The 19188-nt window shown below is 41.1% G+C and overlaps 1 protein-coding gene across 5 annotated transcripts in view; it reads left to right on the top strand.

The window, feature by feature from the left end:
- The window catches only part of rptor (regulatory associated protein of MTOR, complex 1), a 298884-nt gene that overhangs the window by 116926 nt on the left and 162770 nt on the right, over nucleotides 1-19188 (top strand). For all 5 annotated transcript variants that reach the window (XM_079553276.1, XM_079553279.1, XM_079553277.1 and 2 more), the window contains exon 8: nucleotides 13380-13439. In XM_079553276.1, the coding sequence (XP_079409402.1) occupies nucleotides 13380-13439 (60 nt within the window). The remainder of the gene's footprint in view (nucleotides 1-13379; nucleotides 13440-19188) is intronic.

Raw genomic sequence — 19188 nt, 5'->3', positions numbered from 1 at the left:
AAGAGAAAACAGAGCATTGTATATACAGTGCCTCTCGAAAGTACTAATACACCTTGAACGTTTGCACATTTTGTCATGTTTACAACCATAAACATAGATTTTATTTAGAATTTTTTACTGAAAGTTCACACACAAGGAACAGACAACTGTGAAGTGAAAGCAAAATGATACATGATTCTATTATTTTTCAAAAAATAGAAAAGTGAAAAGTGGGGCGTGCATAAGTATTCATACAGCATTTTTCTGAGTGCATTAAATTGCCTTTATAACATTCATAATGTTCACACCTTGGCCTAACCATTAAATAGAGGCCACCTGTGCGTAATATACTCTCAGTAAAACTACAGCTGTTCTGTGAGGGCCTCAGAGCTGTGGTCGGAGTGTATTGGTCACTGAACAACATCATGAAGGCCAAGGAGCACCAGAGAGGTCAGGGATAAAGCTGTGGAGAAGTTTAAAGCAGCGTTAAGTTTTAAAAAGATTTCCCAAGATTTAAACATCTCACGGAGCACTGTTCAATCCAAAAGAGTATAGCACCACTGGAACAGAAAAGTGCTACATAAAACCAGTGCATTATTATTAGGATTTGATTATGCATTTTTCAAAGTCACCCTTCCTGATCCGCCCCATTCTTATTTATTTTAGGCTTTGCAACAAAAGTAAACTTTTGTCTCTGTGTGGCTGGGAAAATCCACATAACAACAGTGGGGTTCCATGTCCCTAGTTTCCCGTTTTGTTCAGCCACTGCGCTCTTACAAACATCGTTCCTTATACAAAGTTTTGTGTAACATTTGACATGAAATATAGGCTTTAATTAGAGCTAATTTGGCTTCTCATTACTGCGTTGGCCTTTGTGGTAAATGCAATGACTGTAATTTCTTTGATTGGTGTGGTAATTACTGCATTCAAATGTGGAGGATATATGGCTACTTCTAATCACGTCTCGTTGCTGGGCAGTCCGACCTCAAAGGAGTAACTTAGACTTTGAATTTCACATTTTTTTCGCATTGCAATAGTGAATATTCTAATAGTTTACGGTCAGTGTGTGTTCAGGAAGTTGCCAGGCTTTTGTCAAGTATTGATACAGACGTCATTGAGTCATAGAAAGGGGTGTGGCTTCACCAAGGGGGACAAGAGAATCGTTTGGGAAACACTATTTACCACTCTTTTAAAGGAATAGTATATATATATACTATTCTTACCTTAGCTTAGACGAGTTCATTTGTACCCGTCTGGTCTTCACGCGTGCCCTCAGTCACATAAACACAGCACAGACGCCGTTAACATTTAGCCTCTTCTCCTCTCTATAGCTCCAAACGATTTGAAGTTGGAAGCTACCAAGCTCTTCCACGTTTTCCTTATTTAAATATGGTTACATGAAGTGTTACACGATCCAAGTATAGTTACACAAAATTAAACAATGTGGATTTTCTAAGCGGATAAAAAGGGGAACTATATTGTAAGGTGTAATAATACCAGGATTACTTCGACATCCGCACAATAATATCTTCACTTTACTGTGGCCTATTCCTTTAAGCCATTTTGTGGTGGAATATAAACTTATTTATTACACATAAATAAAGTCAAGTCGAAATCGGGTCCGTATGGGTATTTTTTCACAGCAGATTGTTCAGTAGAAGCAAAAAAAAAAAAAAAACTGCAGTTGTAGCAAGCGCTAGCTAGCGTTAGTATTAGCACGATAAAGTTTTCACGTTAGCTTTCTCTGTTATTTAGGTATTTATGGGCTGTTGAACCACTTTGCTCCTCCCCAGAAAACTATGTTCATAATTCAGCATTTGTTAAAGTAGTTTTTGAATAATTAGAGAAAGTTTAGATTTTTCTCCAAATTGTTTTCCCCCTCAACTGCTTTCACACATGATCATATATGGGCGATTTCAGAGATGCCATCTGTATCTCTAATTTATTACATAGCAATCTGATGCCACCATTTTTCTTTTCCTCTTTTCTGGTAAAACAATCTGTTCATACAATATAACATTTAAACAATGACCTTCAAAAAGCCTTGAATGAAATATAAAAGAAAGAAAAAGTAATCTTTAGCAAATTCCTTTCATGCTCCATATAAACGTCTGCCATAATGCCAGTCAGAAACTAACACAGCTTTGCTTTATGCATATTATTATTTAACTGAATGGAGATGATCCAATCAATTATAAAGTTAAAGCCAACTTTTCGTGATCAAACTGACGGTCAGCAGCTCCTCAGATTAGATTGGGGAGCCCCTGCACATGACTGGCAGAAAGTGTGCTCTTGGGACACTGAGTCTGATTGAAGAAGTAATGAGCGGTGGAGACATAGGACGCAGTTGGGACCCCCTCTGTCTCCTGTCCGTCTCCCAGGAGCTCTGCGCTCTCCTCCTATTTCATTTCCCGGCTCCTATAGTTAAATATGAGTGTGCCCACTTGTGCCCTACTTTTATCTCTCGCATTCACTGATCCAATTAAAGTTTGTCCGAGCACTGAATATTTGTAATAACCTTCCAATTTCCTCTTCGTCTGTGCCCCGCGGCTGCTCTGTATTTCTGCGGGCAGAGCATTCTTCATGTGGCAGCCGAAAGGTTTTAGTCGGTAAAACCTCCACCATTTGGAGTTGACGAGCAAATTCTTGTATCAAGTTGAATTGCTTATTTAGCTCAAAATGGTTAAAAAGTTCTAATTCTAAAGTTGACTTCTAAAGTCTAAAATGGACAGTTTTTGTGTAGCATTGGTTGGAGTTGACTTCGTTTTGGTTTTTAGCTTTTTTTGCTTTAGGAGTCCAGCCTTATTGAAAACTTAGCGGTTCAGGGTTGTCCTTGTAGTTGTGTCGGAGGACCGTGATACATGTCTTTCTGCCACAGCCTTGCAACTTAGTCGGCTCTTCCTATACGCAGACTACGCAAGTTGTGTAGAGACCCCTCCCGTCGCCTGGTGCCGGTCAGCAAACAGGCTACCCTTTGTTTGCTGATAATATTCAGCTTTACTGCTCTTTTAAGACCTCAGAGATCCAGAAGTTAAGCTCTCTGCTGAAATGTCCTGCTTAAGTTAAACAATTGCTTGGTGCAAATTCCCTGCATCTAAACTCAGACAAAATGGAGGTGCGGGTGTTTGCCCCTGATGACGCGATTCCGGGGATTTACCAGTATTTGGGCGACCTGAGTTTGTCTGCTATAACAAATCTTAGAAACAAGGCTCTATCTTTGACAAAGCAATGTCCTTAGAGCATCACTGTAAACTGCTGACAAGGAATTGTTTTTACCAACTGAGGGAAATCTCTAAACTCTAAACCCCCTTTCAGAAGATGAGGTCTTAGGATCAAAACCTGCTCATGGTCCCTCGTACTCGTTTCAGGACCAGAGGAGATCGCTCATTCCAGGCCGTCGCGCCAATGCTCTGGAACGACCTTCCGCTTTCCTTATGTTTGCTTGATTCTGTTGATGCTTTTAAGAGCCAACTGAAAACCTATTTGTTTCAGAAAGCGTTTTAAATTCCAGCAATAAAGGGTTGTTTTATGACCATCATATTCTGTGACTGTACCTGTAATTTCTATTCTATTTCTTGCACTTTGCAACTTCTGTCTGTGAAAGGTGCTATATAAATAAATATTACTTACTTTAGGGCTGCTCGATTATTGAAAAATAATAATCATGATTTTTTTTTGTCATAATTGAAATCACGATTATTCAAGCAATTATTTGTTGCTTTGAAATAATGCAAGTCTGCTTTGCAAAAAAAAAAATGTTTCTTTGAATATGCTAATTTTGTAATTGTTTAGTGTAATCGAAATTCGATTACAACACTTATTATTCCACTATACGATTACAAAATTAGCATATTCAAAAAACATTTTTTTTGCCCAGCCCTAACTTACTTACAAGGCGTTGCAATAATCCAAACGGGTGGTAGTGCACTGCCTTTTCCAGTTCATTTAATGGGATGTACAAAATTACTTTGCTTTGGAGCCACATCTGGAAGAAGAAGGGGCGACAGTGGCGCAGTTGGTAGAGCAGATCGTCTCATGGTCGGAAGGTTGTGGGTTCGAATCCCAGCTCCCACAGATGCACACTGCCGTTGTGTCCTTGGGCAAGACACTTCACCCAGTGTCTGCGTACATTGGTGTATGAATGAGAGAGTGAATGGTTCCTTACTGTAAAGCGTTTTGGGCCTGATGAAGGTAGAAAAGCTATATAAATGGAAAGCATTTACCATTTACTAAGCTGGTTTGGACTACTGAGCTGATTTGGTAAAGCTAATTCTCAGAGGTGAGATAGAAATAACCAGTCAAGTGCAGGTTTCAGTTAGTTTTAAAGAGACCAGAGGTGAGAGAATGTGACCAATTACCCTTTATTTAAAAAGTGGGGAAAAAATGCTGTAGTGTGGCTGGCCCCGAATTGAGGTCATTATGTTCTACTTCTCGTAAATGGTGTCGATCATTCGTTTTTCTTCCTTTTTGCTTGGTAAGGCTAAATTCATTTCACTCTAAACTGTAAGATAAATGTCTGAATGAATGCGAGAACATCACAGCATTCAATCCAACTCTAATAGGTCATTTTTCCTTGATCAAATCAGCCTTTCACCAACTTGCACCTCGAGTCTCACAGCAGGGATGCCAACTCTGCCACTTTGTTTGTGATTAGTAATCGCGAAATGATTTGTCTCAAGCTGCGCCAAAGAGAAGCCATTTCACGTCCCTTGGTCATGTTTACGAGGCCTGACTGATTCAGCGCCTGTCCTCACGCTCTTTTCTCTCTCCCCGGCGTCTTTTGATCAGCCTGATGCTCCAACGGCCGACCCAGGACCACATTATGGGTTTAAATGGCTGTTTAGTCCTCGCTTTCTCCACTCTTCTCCCCCCCCTGAGCTTTCGTTTACACCGCAGGGAGGCGGCTGCTGTGGAGTCTGGTGGGATTGGTCTGTTCACTCGCTCTTCTTTACTTTGGCCCATCTGTCTGCTGCGTCTTTTCGCACTTAATTTTCACTTCACAGTCGAATCTCTTGAATTGATTTTTGTCTCAAAACGGAGTGTATGTAAGATTTTCTTCAAATTATCCGACTGAACACAAAGCTTTTCTCATCAACAAGAGCCTAACAATGCCAGGCCTAGACAAACATGGTGTTATGTTCAATCCAATTTAGTCATGGCTGCAACAGTTTATCACCCGGGTTTACACAAAATAAGTGCCTTAGTATATACTAAAGTGTATGCATACACATTCACAGCCAATCATTGTGGCAGTGTAGATTCTAGGCCTGTCACAAAATCTGCTGTTCCATATATTGAGGCAGGAAAATATTGCAGTGAACAATATTATCGAAAACCTTGGTATCGCTTTAGATTAAGGTGTGCTCATTAAGTATTTATTAATAAGCATTAGTAAATCATTTTAGGGTAAGGGTTATGGTAGGGGTTAGGTTAAGGGTTGGCTATGAATAAGCGTATTATTAATGGCCTATTAGTATCTTAACAGATAAAAGTATAAGCAGTGTGTTTATACTTTACAGGCATATTGTTAATGCTTAGTAAAGGGACTATACAGAGTTTAAAAATGTTAAAATGAAGTAATTTCCTCCCCTTAAATGTTCCAGTCATGTCCTAATGTGTAGAATGAGCTCAGACCTGTTCACGACAACTGCCTCTAAAATCCTGCACTGTCACTCAAGAAGGTGTTAATTTGGGTTCGAAGTGCCGTCATACACGAGCTTAATATAGAAGCTGCAGTTATGCGTATGACCTGAGGTGGCAGTAGTGAGTATAAAATGGCCAACTTGTATCTAGCCCCTTTAATACCTTATTAATGCTTAATGAGCACACCTTAAAGAGACTACATGCAAGTTGGTCATTTCATGCTCACCACTGCCACCTCAGGTCGGGGAATGCAAATAAATGCATGAAGGATATATATTGAGCCCAAAAATGTGTTGTTTACCCATCATTTATTGAATGATGCATTTTTTACATTTCCCTGTTATGAACGCCCTTGAAGGACTTCACCCCATTCAAGATAAAGCATATTTTGATTTCAAATTCTCATATTTCATCATCCTGGACTCCAGAACTAAAGTAATAATTTAATTCAGTGACTGTTTATAAAGTGAACGTCAATGAACGCAGTTTATTAGATTAATTATAGAACATTCTTGGCAGTATTTTCCACGTCTGCCTGTAATATCTCAGTATCAGCCTAATAAAATAAGCACAAAAACTGTTCCACAATCCAGGGCTGGCATAAACAACTCTCAAGTTTTATTTAACGCTCTGCAGCTGCAGGCACAGTCTCGGCCTGTTCGCTTCATTGCAGGGGATGGAAATACTGCATACTGCATCTTTAATGCGTACTTCAAATACTTTTCAAAAGAAGCCAGCGAACACGACAGAACATGGAAGGCGCCGGTGTGAATGAGTACGAGCGAGTGTGGCTATAGAAGGCCTGCTGCTGTGACTGGTTTCCTGATTACCGATCTTTATGATTCCCCTTTTTGGGTACAGCGTGGCCTGAGTTGTTCTTTAAAGAGACACTACAATGTGCCACGCTGCTGGGCCATGCGGGATCTCATTATTCTCTGGCACAAAAGCAGCTTTGAATCGGGAGAGCTATAGAGTACGTCAGTGCATATCCGGGATCAGACGCTGCATTCCCATTCTGGACAGGACTTAAGGCTTTTGGGGAATTCGCATTTTCATCTGCAGCGGGATTGGCTTCAGCTTTGTATGGGGAGGAAAATAAGACAATTAATGGCACTTACTCTGTGGATTATAGTTTGCATGTGGAAAATGGAAATAACAAGAACATTGAAATTTACCTCTTAAAGGAGATAGATGCAGGTTGGTCATTTTTATACTCACTACTGCCACCTCAGGTCTTCCGCGTAACTGCAGCTGCTATATTAAGCTCGTGCATGACAGTTGTGGTGAACAGGTCTGGGCTCATTCTACACAGTAGGACTTTGCCGGAACATGTAGGGGGAGGAAAATACATCATTTTAACATTTTTAAGCTCTGTATAGTCCCTTTAATCCCCACCTTAACCAAGTCCATGTACTCCAGTTCAGCTTTACCCAAATCTAAAAGCTTCTCGACTGGAGAGCAACAACACCGCCTCATTTGAAAGACCTACAAAAGTTATTGTAACTTTTTTTTCACACGTCGCTCCATTTTTTGGAAAGACAACAAAAAAAGCTATGAAAAAGTCATGGCTTTTTTGTTGTCGTCTTTCTTGTCATGTTTTCGTCACTTTTTTGTCGCTTATATCTCACATTTTTGTTGTGTTTTCATCTTTCTATGCTTTTTTCAAGAAGCTTTTAGATTAGGTTAAGAGGTTAATCTATGTGGTTTTGAAGTTACAGAAATGTAGTTATTTGGGGTGTTTTCCATTTTATTTGTACTTGTAAGTAACGGTACATTTTTATTTTAAACTCTATTGATTTTGACATATTATTCTTAAAGGGACTTTCCTCCCCCTACATGTTCCAGCCATGTCCTAATATGTAGAATGAGCTCAGACCTGTTCACCACAACTGCCTCTAAAATCCTGCACTGTCACTCAAAAGGTGTTAATTTGGGTCCGAAGTGCCATCATGAACGAGCTTAATATAGAAGCTGCAGTTACGCATAAGGCCTGAGGTGGCAGTAGTGAGCATAAAATGGCTAACTTGCATCTAGCCCTTTTAAACATGGGTCACACGGGCTAATTTTAAAATTTTCGTCAGATTTTCCAATTCTGAGAGACCACACACATGGCGATAAAAAAATCACAGGTATAACAGTTTTGGTCTGTGCATCACACACAAACCAATTTCACTCAAACATTCCCAGGTCCGACGGGAAATCTTGCGAAACCTCTCGAGATCAAACGTGATTTCGGAGTGAACAAACATGGCGGACAATGAAGTGGCTGTGGGGGATAGTTTGTAGTTTGTTTTGAATTGATAAACAAATCAAAATCAAAAAGAAAAGGGTTTTTTTCGTTACAGGAGTGGAGACAACGTGAGTGTGGATTGTTGATTTTAGATTCTGGTCAGGCCAAAACAATCCAACACGTTATATATCTCGTATTTGAGATTGGAGCGGCCCCAACGTCCTTCCAAGCAGACGAGAGCGCAGTCTTAACACACCACACACGGCAGAAATATCTGATCCGATTATCTTTAGAGCCAGTGTAATAATCATAGCTGCCTTAAAGGGACTATACGGATTTTAAAAAGTTAAAATGAAGTATTTTCCTCCCCCTACATGTTCCAGCCTTGTCCTAATGTGTAGAATGAGCCCAGACCTCTTCACCACAACTGCCTCTAAAATCCTGCTCTGTCACTCAAAAAGTTGTTACTTCAGGTCCGAAGTGCCGTCATGCACGAGCTTAATATAGAAGGTGCAGTTACACGTATGACCTGAGGTGGCAGTAGTGAGTATAAAATTGCCAACTTACATCTAGTCCCTTTAACCTCTTACCCCCCACCTTAACTGAGCACATTTTCTCCAGTTCAGCTTTACCCAAATGTAAAAGCTTCTCGACTGGAGAGCAACAGTCTCATGCCACATTTGAAAGCTAAGACCTACAGAAGTGATCATAACATTTCTGAAGCGTTTTTGTCTCTTCATTGACACTTTTTTGTCATGATTTTTGACGCTTTTTGCTTTTGTCACATTTTTATGTCACCTTTCCGTTGCGTTATGACCTGTTTTGTTGCTTTTTGTGGCTTCGTTGTCGTATTTTCATCACTTTTTTGTCACTTTTTTTGTCACTGAAGAAAATGTGCTTGGTTCAGGCGGGGTTAAGAGTTTACGATTGTCAGAAGGGGGTAATCTGTGCTAAAATCAGCTTCATAATCCTGCTGTGTGAACTCGGCTTTAGCTTTCTTTTCTGTCATTCTTGATATTGCAAGCCGTTAAAACATCTGCGATAAGTAATAATGTTTTGTTGGAAGCATTGAGAGCTCTTTAGTTTTGATAATAAAGTGGAGCTCTCTCTCCTCACCTCTCTATTGGCATAAGTCACTTTTAACGTTTAAGTTTATGAGCGACGCCGTGTGTGGTACGGGCCCTCCAGAGCTCTCTGTATCCGTCTCTCAATAACGCCGAATGCTGCAGTATCATGATATAGGTGTTTGCGTTGTATTTGTGCAGAAATGTCAAAAATATATGGAGCTGTTTAAGTATTTACCACTTCTACCGTCTGCTTTGCCTCAAGAAAGGTGAAGTTGGAGTAAAGTCATTTTGAAGTCATTTCAGTGGGCTTCTTCGCATTTTCACATCACTATTTACATTTCGATGTAATATTTTTAGATTTTAATTATCTGCTTGCTTTGCTATGCGTCCGTCAAAAAAAAGTGACTCCTTGCTTTCAAGTAGTCCCGTATGCAAATATGTGCTGCACAGAAAATTTGTTTTGAAAAGACCTTTTTAAGTATATTTTTAACATAGTTGTTGGGGAAAATGTCTAATAAATGCCTTAGACTTAATGCAGTTTCTATTCGGCCAACACTTTGCTACTTAAAAATATAAGTCGGTTGTTATGGTTTCACGATAAAAGGTCATTCATTCTTGACCGCGTATAATGTGCCCATAGGGAAGTTATGTATTCAGTAAAATAATAAACACCAATCAAGTTTTCCTTTCGATTCGATCCCGTGGCCGGTCTGTGTGGAGTTTACACACATTCCTCCGATTGCTACCACTACAAAAAACATGTACAATAGCCAGGATGAAAGAGTGTGGGACAGACCTGTGTGTTATTTCATACCTGACAGTTTCAGCTTCTACTGTGGACTTCCTCAGAGGTGTCACTTGCAGTTACCTAAGCAGTTAACCCACAATACCAGCCGAAACTGTCAGGTATGAAACAACACACAGGTCTGGCTATAAGAACATACTGTCCTCATTACTATTGAGCTTTGTAGGCATCATTAAAAAGTCACACTTTATTCTATTATTTTGACTGAGAAGCGTGCAAAATCATCGTTCAGAAAACTTTATTGATCCCAAAGTCAAAGAGCAATTCATTTGTAGCAAACCTCAGAACATTTCACCAACACATCACAGTCACTGTGTGTCAGTCCCAACAATTCAGACAAGAGTTAGAGGCTCAAAATAAACAATAGTCCATAACAATAACAAAATTAGAGCACTTTTCAAATTGTCTGTTACTTGATAAACACACTCCCTTCAGAATTCAACAGTTCAGTGACAGAGGAGACGAAAGAGTTGGAAAAACAATTTTCCGAGAAGGTACATAAAAATACTTCCAGATGGTGCAAACTCTGAGGACAGAGCATGGAGGGGCAGAAGAAGAACTTTTATTTCTATAGCGACTTTCACAGACATAGTCACAAAGCACTTTACATGAGACAATGATACATTTACCCCATACTGGGTGGTGTTCAGGTTCCCCTGGGGGAGACTGACAGAAGCGCTGTTCTGACTGCACATCTCTACCACCCTCTAACCACCACCATGCATTCACTCACACACATCATTCATCCTGGCCTATTGTACATGTTTTTAGTGGTAGGGGAAACCTACGCAGACAAGGCGGGAACATGCAAACTCCACACAGAAAGGCACGTCCTGGTGGGAATGGAACCCCACACGAGCGCTAACCGCTGTACTACCGTGCTGACCCAAGATACATTTAGTCTTCTTTAGGGCCTGCTCCTCCCATAGAGACTGTCGGGGCCTTTCCTCCCTGCCCCTACACCCTTCCACTCAGGCCTCAGTGAGGGCACCTTCTGATGTTCACTCAACAGAGAAATTCGAGCTGTGACTTTCGGACGCACTCTCCCTCGCCCCCACAGACTGCACAGCCCCTAATGTGGCAAAAATCTCAAATTCGACTGATCATACTTTTATATAAATAAAAGGTTCTCTTATGAGTTTACAAAGTAAGTCAGATTCAAATATGTCATATTCACATTATATAATTTAGCTTCTTCAAACTCACAAGTGAGAACTTTTCCTCTCATAATAAAATCATATTAAGTCTCACTGTCGCTTTCTTTCTCATTAATAAATGTCTATATGCTGATGAAGTTGTTCAAATGAACACTTAGGTGCTCCTAAATAAACGTGGAACTGAAGTTGTTTGGTGTGTTGCTCGTGGAACTGCTCTCCGGTGTAACACACACCTGTTAAGTGTGGTGTCGATGCAGACTCGCTGAGAAGGAGCTTTTCACCCACTTCCCCTCAATGAGTGCTCCATTTCGGACAGAACTCCACTCCGCGGGCATGCGCAAATTGAGTGTTGGGGGGTAGGGTGTCTTTCACAGACAAACCCTTGAACCAGCAAACAAATGAAAAACTTAAAAGGCGCTCTATGAAAGAGCAGAAAAAGTTGGAGAGGATCCGTTTATTTACTTTTAAAGAGAACAACATGGGAACAACTTTGCAACAACAATGCAGAAAAGTTAGTTTTGCATATGTTTCCATTAGCAGTGCATATATGGAGTTATATTGCATCTTCTCCCTGCATTCAGCCCCACATCTGTCAAAGCGGCCTGAGTGATGTCTCTACCTGTCAGAGCTGTCTGTACAGTGTAAACAGCCCACACCTCCTCCTCCATCGCAGACAGTAGAGAATTATGACTGTGCCCCTTCCACATCCTCCTCTGTATCCGAGCCAAAACACACTCATCAGAGTGCTCAGTGGCTCTAATGGCCTAACCTCTCATTTTTCATCTCACTCGGATTGTCTCGCAGGTCGTAAAACGCACCCAGCACCAGCCAAATATTTTTACAGCTTTGTCTACCCTCTATGAGCATCTTCTTGTTTTGGTTCCAACTCGTATCACCGTTGAGTGCTTTATTTGTTCAGACAGCGATAAACTACTCTCTCATAATAATAATAATAATAATGTAGTATATCCCCAGGCTGAGGATGAGGACCCTGTCTTACTCTTTAGTGCCTGTCATGCCTTTAAAGTGTTCTGATTAAACAGAGCCAGGTTGATTAGCATTGACAGGTTGTTGTAATGTTTCATTTTGAGTGCACCTTGGTCACAAATTGCAAGTTCTCTTATAGTATATATAATATCTCTTATATATAATAAAAACAATAAATTTGGTCTTTCCTGCACCTGTAAGTAAACGGATGCTGTGGGTGGACTCGAAAGTGAGGCTAACGCTGTCCCACTGCAGCAAAGACAAACTCCACACCGCTAAGCCTCACAGTACAACATCCCCGTGTCACCCCTCAACAACTTAATATGCACATAAAGAAATACTAGTATATAGCACATAAGTAAAGACGATCAAACTTACAATTCACTGCTAGAAGTCCAGCTAATCCCACTCTTCTTTCGGCTGCAGCCTCAAAAAGCGATCCATAGTTTTCCTCTTCGAAGTGTTGTGATCCGCTGACGGCTCCTCGCGTGTCACTGATATGCCCATTAGTAGCTTATTTTACACTTAAACTCACCTCCTCTACTCTTGCTATCACATGTGATTCCCTGGGCCTGATCTGCCAGGCCCGGAAGAATGCGACAGGATTGACCAATTATCCTGTCAATTAAAACTCACCACAACATCTAAAGAGCCCATAGTTTAACATTGAGGTGGAGCAACTGAAGACTCCATGACGGTAACCACGGTAACTGGAGAACTGCAGATTTTTTTTTGTCTTAGTTTTTGGTTCATATTGCAGTCATTACTGGAAGAATCCACATGAAACAAAAACAGTTTCAGAGTTCATTGTCTCCTCTGTCAGCCCATGTGAACTAATGTCCAATATTTTCTCTGAAAGGCGTCCAAAAGTGGTGACAAAAGCGTGATGTTGGCCAATAGAAAGGACTTTCAAACATTAAAAAAAATATGTAAGGTTTCTGAATTCAATCACTGTCAAATGCTGATGAGGAAAAACATTTGTCAATTTTTGTTTTGGAGATTTCTTACAAAAACTGTATTTCTCCCATAGAGTTGTATAGGACCCTGCCCTCCACCTGACATTATGACATCATCACATTCTAAAACGTGAACGCCACCTATTACCAGCCTTATTAAAATCACGATTAGATTAAGATTTTATCAATTGCCCAGCCCGACCTTATGCTGTAGATATTTAAAAAAAAACAATCTTTTCCAAACTTTTATCTTATGTCTTTCACAATGGAGGCCCTTACTGCCTTAACCTTTCTCTCTCAGCCATGCACTCTGACTTGAGCTGGGAATGTCGAGGTGTCTTGCACAAGGACACAATGATATTTGTCTTGCAGCTGTGTTCACAGTGATAGTGGGATACTCTTTCCCTTTCTCTAAGCTTTCTCGCCAGTCTTCGAGCCCATAAAAGTGAGTGAGGGGTACACAGGAAATTGAACAGACACCGGCGAGGCCCTAAAAAAACCTGTAATATTTCAGTATATTTGATTAATTTGCTCCTCACTCTGCTTCTTCCACAGGTTTTGCATGCAGAAGAGCGCCAAGCTGGTGCCAGGGGTGACGTTAGACCTCATTGAGAAGTAAGTGCCTCTCCACCCACAAAAACATACAGCCGCGTCCCAGCAGAAGCAGCGGCCGCCCCTTTCGAGACTCATCCCCCCCCCCTTTACCTCCTCCACCTCTCCTCTCCTTATTGCCGGCTCTGGTCCGTTCACTTGTTTTTCCATCCTGCAGGTGTAATTCTCCGCCTTTGTTTTCCCCCCACACACAGCCAAAGCGCCGGTAGTTTGGCAGATTTAGAGCCGCACATTTCTTCAATAAAACCTCCGGCGCGGTGCGGAACATCTCCCGCTCTCAGGCACAGACTCCGAGATTGATTTTGGAGCTCCTTTCGGATGCCGTCGCCAAGGTTTTAGTCTTAGTTCGGCACCAAATGAACCTTTACTTCCACTCAGATGCGAGAAAGGGTAAAATGACGCCCATTAGCTAAACTTTCAGCGGGGTTGGAGTGAATAATAGTAACTTAAGAAGAAACAATTATATGGGCTGCAAATACCGAATGTAGGAATATTAAATGACTCACAAAGTGGTAAGGCAATCCACCAGAGCACCAGCGACAACCTTCAAGAGCTAAGAATCTGCCAGAGAGTAGGTGCAGTGATTCTTTTTGTGCGTGTCAGGCTTCGAGCTGTTTCTTTAACTTTATACTTCACATAAAAGGAAAACGAGCGAGAAATAATTATGAGCTGAGAGTTGCACACCTCACATCACTCGACACCAGCCAGTGGGTTGGAAATAAGTCTCACACCTGATTTTTTTTTACAAAAGGATTGCAGGAACATTGTACCCCACTGATTTCCACCGTCTTTTTGTGAGAAAAATGTGACAGGAAAAATCCAGTTTGACGTTAAAAGACATGGGAAATAAATCATGTAGCTGTAATGTTCATTGTTTACACTTGGAAAAAATTGGTCAACGTTCATAAATATTGCTATCGGTGACACTTAACACAGGTTTTCATTTGAATGCTGCCAGTCAAGCAGCTGCCAGGCTCCTAATCAAGAAGTCTCCAACACCTTCCCGTGCTTTAACTGACAGCTATGAGCAATCATTTCTTGCTGTGGCAATTTGAGGACCGAGAAAGGTCTGGAGTAGCTGTCAGAGGAGCACTATCTCACACGGGGGTGGAGCGGAGGGAGCTGCGCAGGAGGAGGAAGGAGGAGTTGGAGGAGCTGACGCCACGCTCTGAAACAGACCCAGGAGGCGCTGCACCGAGGAGACTGAAGGCAGCCAGGTTTCCTCTGGGTGTTACGGTTTCCACTACCTTCAAAGACATGCTGGTCTGCTGCCACCTCAGGTCATACGTGTAACTGCAGCTTCTATGTTAAACTCATACATGACGGCACTTCGGACCCGAATTAACACCTTTTTGAGTGACAGTGCAGGTCTGGGCTCATTCTACACCATAGGACATTGTTGGAACATGTAGGGGGAGGAAAATACTTAATTTTAACATTTTTAAACTCTGTATAGTCCCTTTAAAGTAAATACAGTATACAGTACTTAAAGGGGCTAGATGCAAGTTGGCAATTTTATACTCATTACTGCCACCTCAGGTCATACGTGTAATTGTACCTTCTATATTAAAGCAGTACTAAGTAACTTGTTTACCTTAATAAATCCGTTTCGTAGTCCCTGTGGGGGTAATACAAGTGTTTATGGGATGATTGGAGGATCTTTCATCTCCCCCTGGTGTCTCTGGCCAGAAAACCATGTTTGCAACTTGACTGCCACCGGTGCGGAGCCACCAATACACACTAATGTAATCACGAAGAAGAAGCTAACATGCTAACGGGCAAAGCTAACTGTGGACTAACGTCACTTTAAACAGTATTTACAGCCAAGTTTGAGTGAAAAAAAATATTTTCATTGTATAATTGGATGCACAGTAACCCTCTGTCCCTTCACCTTTCCTGTCTACTCTCCAAGACAATTAGTTAAAAAATAAGTTAAATAAGTTAAAAAATCGTAACTTGCTACTACACCTGCAGTTGCACTTATGGCCTCTAGGGGGAAGAGTTACTTAGTACTGCTTTAAGCTTGTGCGTGATGGCAATTCAGACCCGATGTCACAACTTTTTGAGTGACAGTGCAGTTGTGGTGAACAGGTCTGGGCTCATTCTACACATAAGGACATGGCTGGAACATGTAGGGAGGGAAAATACAATAATAATAATAAAATAATTTTAACATTTTTAAACTCCGTATAGGTCAAGGTCAAGGTCAAATTTATTTATAGAGCACATTTACAAACAGCAGCCACTGCCCCAAAGTGCTGTACAGATACATAAAATAAAACAATCAACATTTAATACAAATAGAATAATAAAATCAACATGAGAAAAATGCTCAGCTCAGCTCGTGCCGAAGGCCAGTGCAAAAAAGTGAATCTTCAGCGAGCGCTTGAAGCTCTCCAAAGATGTTGCAGTTCTAATGTGTAAAGGGAGAGAATTCCACAATTTAGGGCCGGCTACAGCGAAGGCTCTGTCCCCTCTGCTCTTCCGCTTAGACCTGGGATGGTCTAGAAGATATTGATCAGCGGACCTCAGAGCTCGGACAGGACTGTGCAAAGATATCAACTCTGACAAATAAGGTGGAGCTAAACCATTTAGACATTTAAAAACAAACAAGAGGATTTTAAAATTTATTCTAAATCCAACAGGGAGCCAATGAAGAGATGCAAGCACAGGAGTGTATAGTCCTATTAAATGAAACAAAACAGAGCAATACTGTATGTATGTTTTTAATGAGGCAACATCTTGGTTGAAAGCTCAAAAATATTAGAGGGGAAATACATCACACTGCAGAGGGGGAGGCATTGGGAGGGAGAACAGAGATGGGAGCTGCGCTATTGTCTGCAGGACCTGCCGCGCACATCTGACATCACAGCGCAGTTTGTGAACGGGTGCAGCACAGTAATGAGCTGCTGATCTTTGGTAGCATTGGGAATTTTTTCTTAGCCCTAAGACGCAGATGTAGCCGCTGAAGTTTGCTCTGACTTTGTGTGAGGAGCGGTGAAGACGCAGGGTGGATGTGACGTACAGAGACACAACATTATGTCAGATATAACCGCTTTTCTCACTGTCCACCCACAAAGTGTAGCTTGTTGCCGCTCGTGAAATACATTAGTAATAGTACCACTAAATCTATTCTGTATTTGTTGGTCTTGTTGTAAACCTGTTTATAGAGACAGACATTAACCAAATCCAGAACGCGTTGTGAAGTGTATTTCATCACTGAACCATTTCTCATATTTCCTCTGCTGCACCTGAGCCCCACCGGAGCAGTAACGGCGCAGACTTCAGTGCTGCTTCTCGACTTGTTTTTCAGTTTATTTTGCTGCCCAGGCCCCACATCTCTGGCTCTCAAGGTCGCTGTACTACAACTCATACAGTAATAAGAGTTTTCACCAGGGGAGTTTGGTCACCTAGCAACGCAGACACGAAAGAGACACCATTTGGTTAGAGCCTTTTCTGGACAATTTTATCGTATGTCATCTTCTACTCCAATACAGAGAACAATACCACCAGGGCCAATCTGAAAACTATATATTATAGGTTTTGATTAATGAGCAATGTATACAATGAGCAAAACATCTGACTAAGCAAATTGACTTATTTGTTGAATCGTGTGTGTTTGTGTAGATTTCCTGGGTTCCTCCTTTCTCCAGAATCACGGCTGAACAAAAATCTTCAAAACCAGGTCTAAATTGTGACTGAATTTAGCCCAAAATAGACTGAACTAGGATTAATCTTGAAGTCATCTTTTATCGCTTGACCTCCACCTATGGCTGGGCAATAAATCATTCGATTTAGAAAATGGCTAAATCGTAAAATTGAGTCCACCGCTCCATGTCCCCCCAACGTGCGGCCAATTTAGCAGCGTTTTAGACTCTCCGTAGCGAAATGACTCCAGCGGAGAAGCAGAGACTTTCAGACGATCTGCTGCTTCACAAAGTGTTGTGTTTTAAGAGGACACGGTGGAGTTTTCTGCTGCTAAAACAGAGTTTCCCACTTTCCTCCGGTCTGCTCCTGTGCCTCACTCTGCTCTGAGCGGACCATTTAACTCCGCCCCTTTCCCTTTTAAGTCTCCATGGAGACGGTTGTCAATCACAGCAGAGGCATGAAGACGATAAAACTAAAAGACTTTTGAAAACTCCATGGCTTATTAAGAGGAGTTACTTTTGACAGCAGACAAGGAATATCTAAAGCGGAAAAAACTATTTCAAATAAAGGGGTATGTTTTCTTAATGGGCCTAATTGTAGCTACATTATGAAATATTAATGAGCAGTTTTCTTCATATGAAAGATCAGGGGACTTTTTAAAGTTTATTTCAAAAGAAATCGATTAAAATCATTATCGCCTATCGTTTTTTGGCCTTTTTGCCCAGCCCTACCTCCACCTGAACCAAGCACATTTTCTCCGGTTTGGCTTTACCCAAATCGAAAAGCTTCTGGAAAAAAGTGCCAAAATAGCGACAGAAACAAGATGAAAAGGAGGATAAAAACGCAACATAAAGGGACAAAAAAAGAGCTATGAAAGTGCAGCAAAAAAGCCACAAATTAGATTAGAAAGAGTGACGACAATATGGCAACAACGCGAGGAAAAAGATCCATTTAGATCAGTTTAGTAGGCCTTAGCTTTCAAATGAGCCATTACTCTGACCTTTAGGTCCTAAGCTTCAGTCAAGAAGCTTTTAGATTTGGGTAAAGTTGAACTGGAGAAAATGCGCTCGGTTAAGGGGGGTTAAAGTGCATATTTTTAATGCTTTGGAAAATTTGACTCATTTAGACGGATAACATCTGTTGTAAGCAATAATTATCATTTTATTTCAGTGAAGCAGCTGTTTTAATGAAGAAATGTTGGGCGTACAGGAAGTGACATAGATAGAGGTAAAGTTCTGCAGCAGTTTTGCACATTTCCCATTGACATAACATGGTCGGCACGGCAACAGTTTAAAATTGTTTGCCTCTGTCTATGTCACTTCCTGTCGTCGTCCAATAAGGAAGTGAAACAATAAACATCACAAAAATGGCCAAACTAAAGAAAACTGGGCACAAAATCTTAAATATAATTTTGTCAACTATGTTTTAGCAAAAATGTGTCATATGCACATTAAATGGGACAAAGCAAAGCCAAGAGACGCCCACATTTGTTGAAATTGATTCGATACCAAGGGAAAATTCGCTACCAAAACATGAACATGTGGTTTTGTAGTTCTAATGAAGATCAATAACCAGTATTTATACCTGCTCAAGTTAATATCTAGTTTAGATTCTAGATACTTGAGTTTTTGAAAACCCTAGCCTTCACCGTGTTCGAACCATTGCTTTTAAATCCACATGGAAGCATATTGAGGCCTGCTGTTCAAACATACTAGCACACATAACCAGCGCGGCGTTCACTGGCTGACCACCTATGTGTGTGCTGCGGTTGATTTGTTTATTAATTTGAGCGCTCCTCTGTTTCTCCTCCATCTGCGCGCCCTTCTGTCTCTGCCTCCCACATACGTCCAACTCACTTTCTGTAAATACCACAATGCCTTCAAGAGATGGAGATGAGAGAGTCACGAAGCAGCAGCCACAGCAGCCGCCGTTCCTCCAGATTTACCTGTCCCACACCCACCACCTACGGCCAAACGCTAAATTCCTGACTCTGTGTGAAGGTTTAATGTCTTTCAGTGGTTGTGAAGGACTTTTGAAGCTTAGTAATGGTTGCATAAGAAGTCGTGTCTGCTTTTCACATGGAAGAATAACACGGCTGTTCTTA

Source organism: Gobius niger, assembly GCF_951799975.1.
Source record: "Gobius niger genome assembly, chromosome: 3".
Taxonomy (NCBI): Eukaryota; Metazoa; Chordata; class Actinopteri; order Gobiiformes; family Gobiidae; genus Gobius; species Gobius niger.
This window is presented reverse-complemented; position numbering and strand designations above follow the sequence as displayed.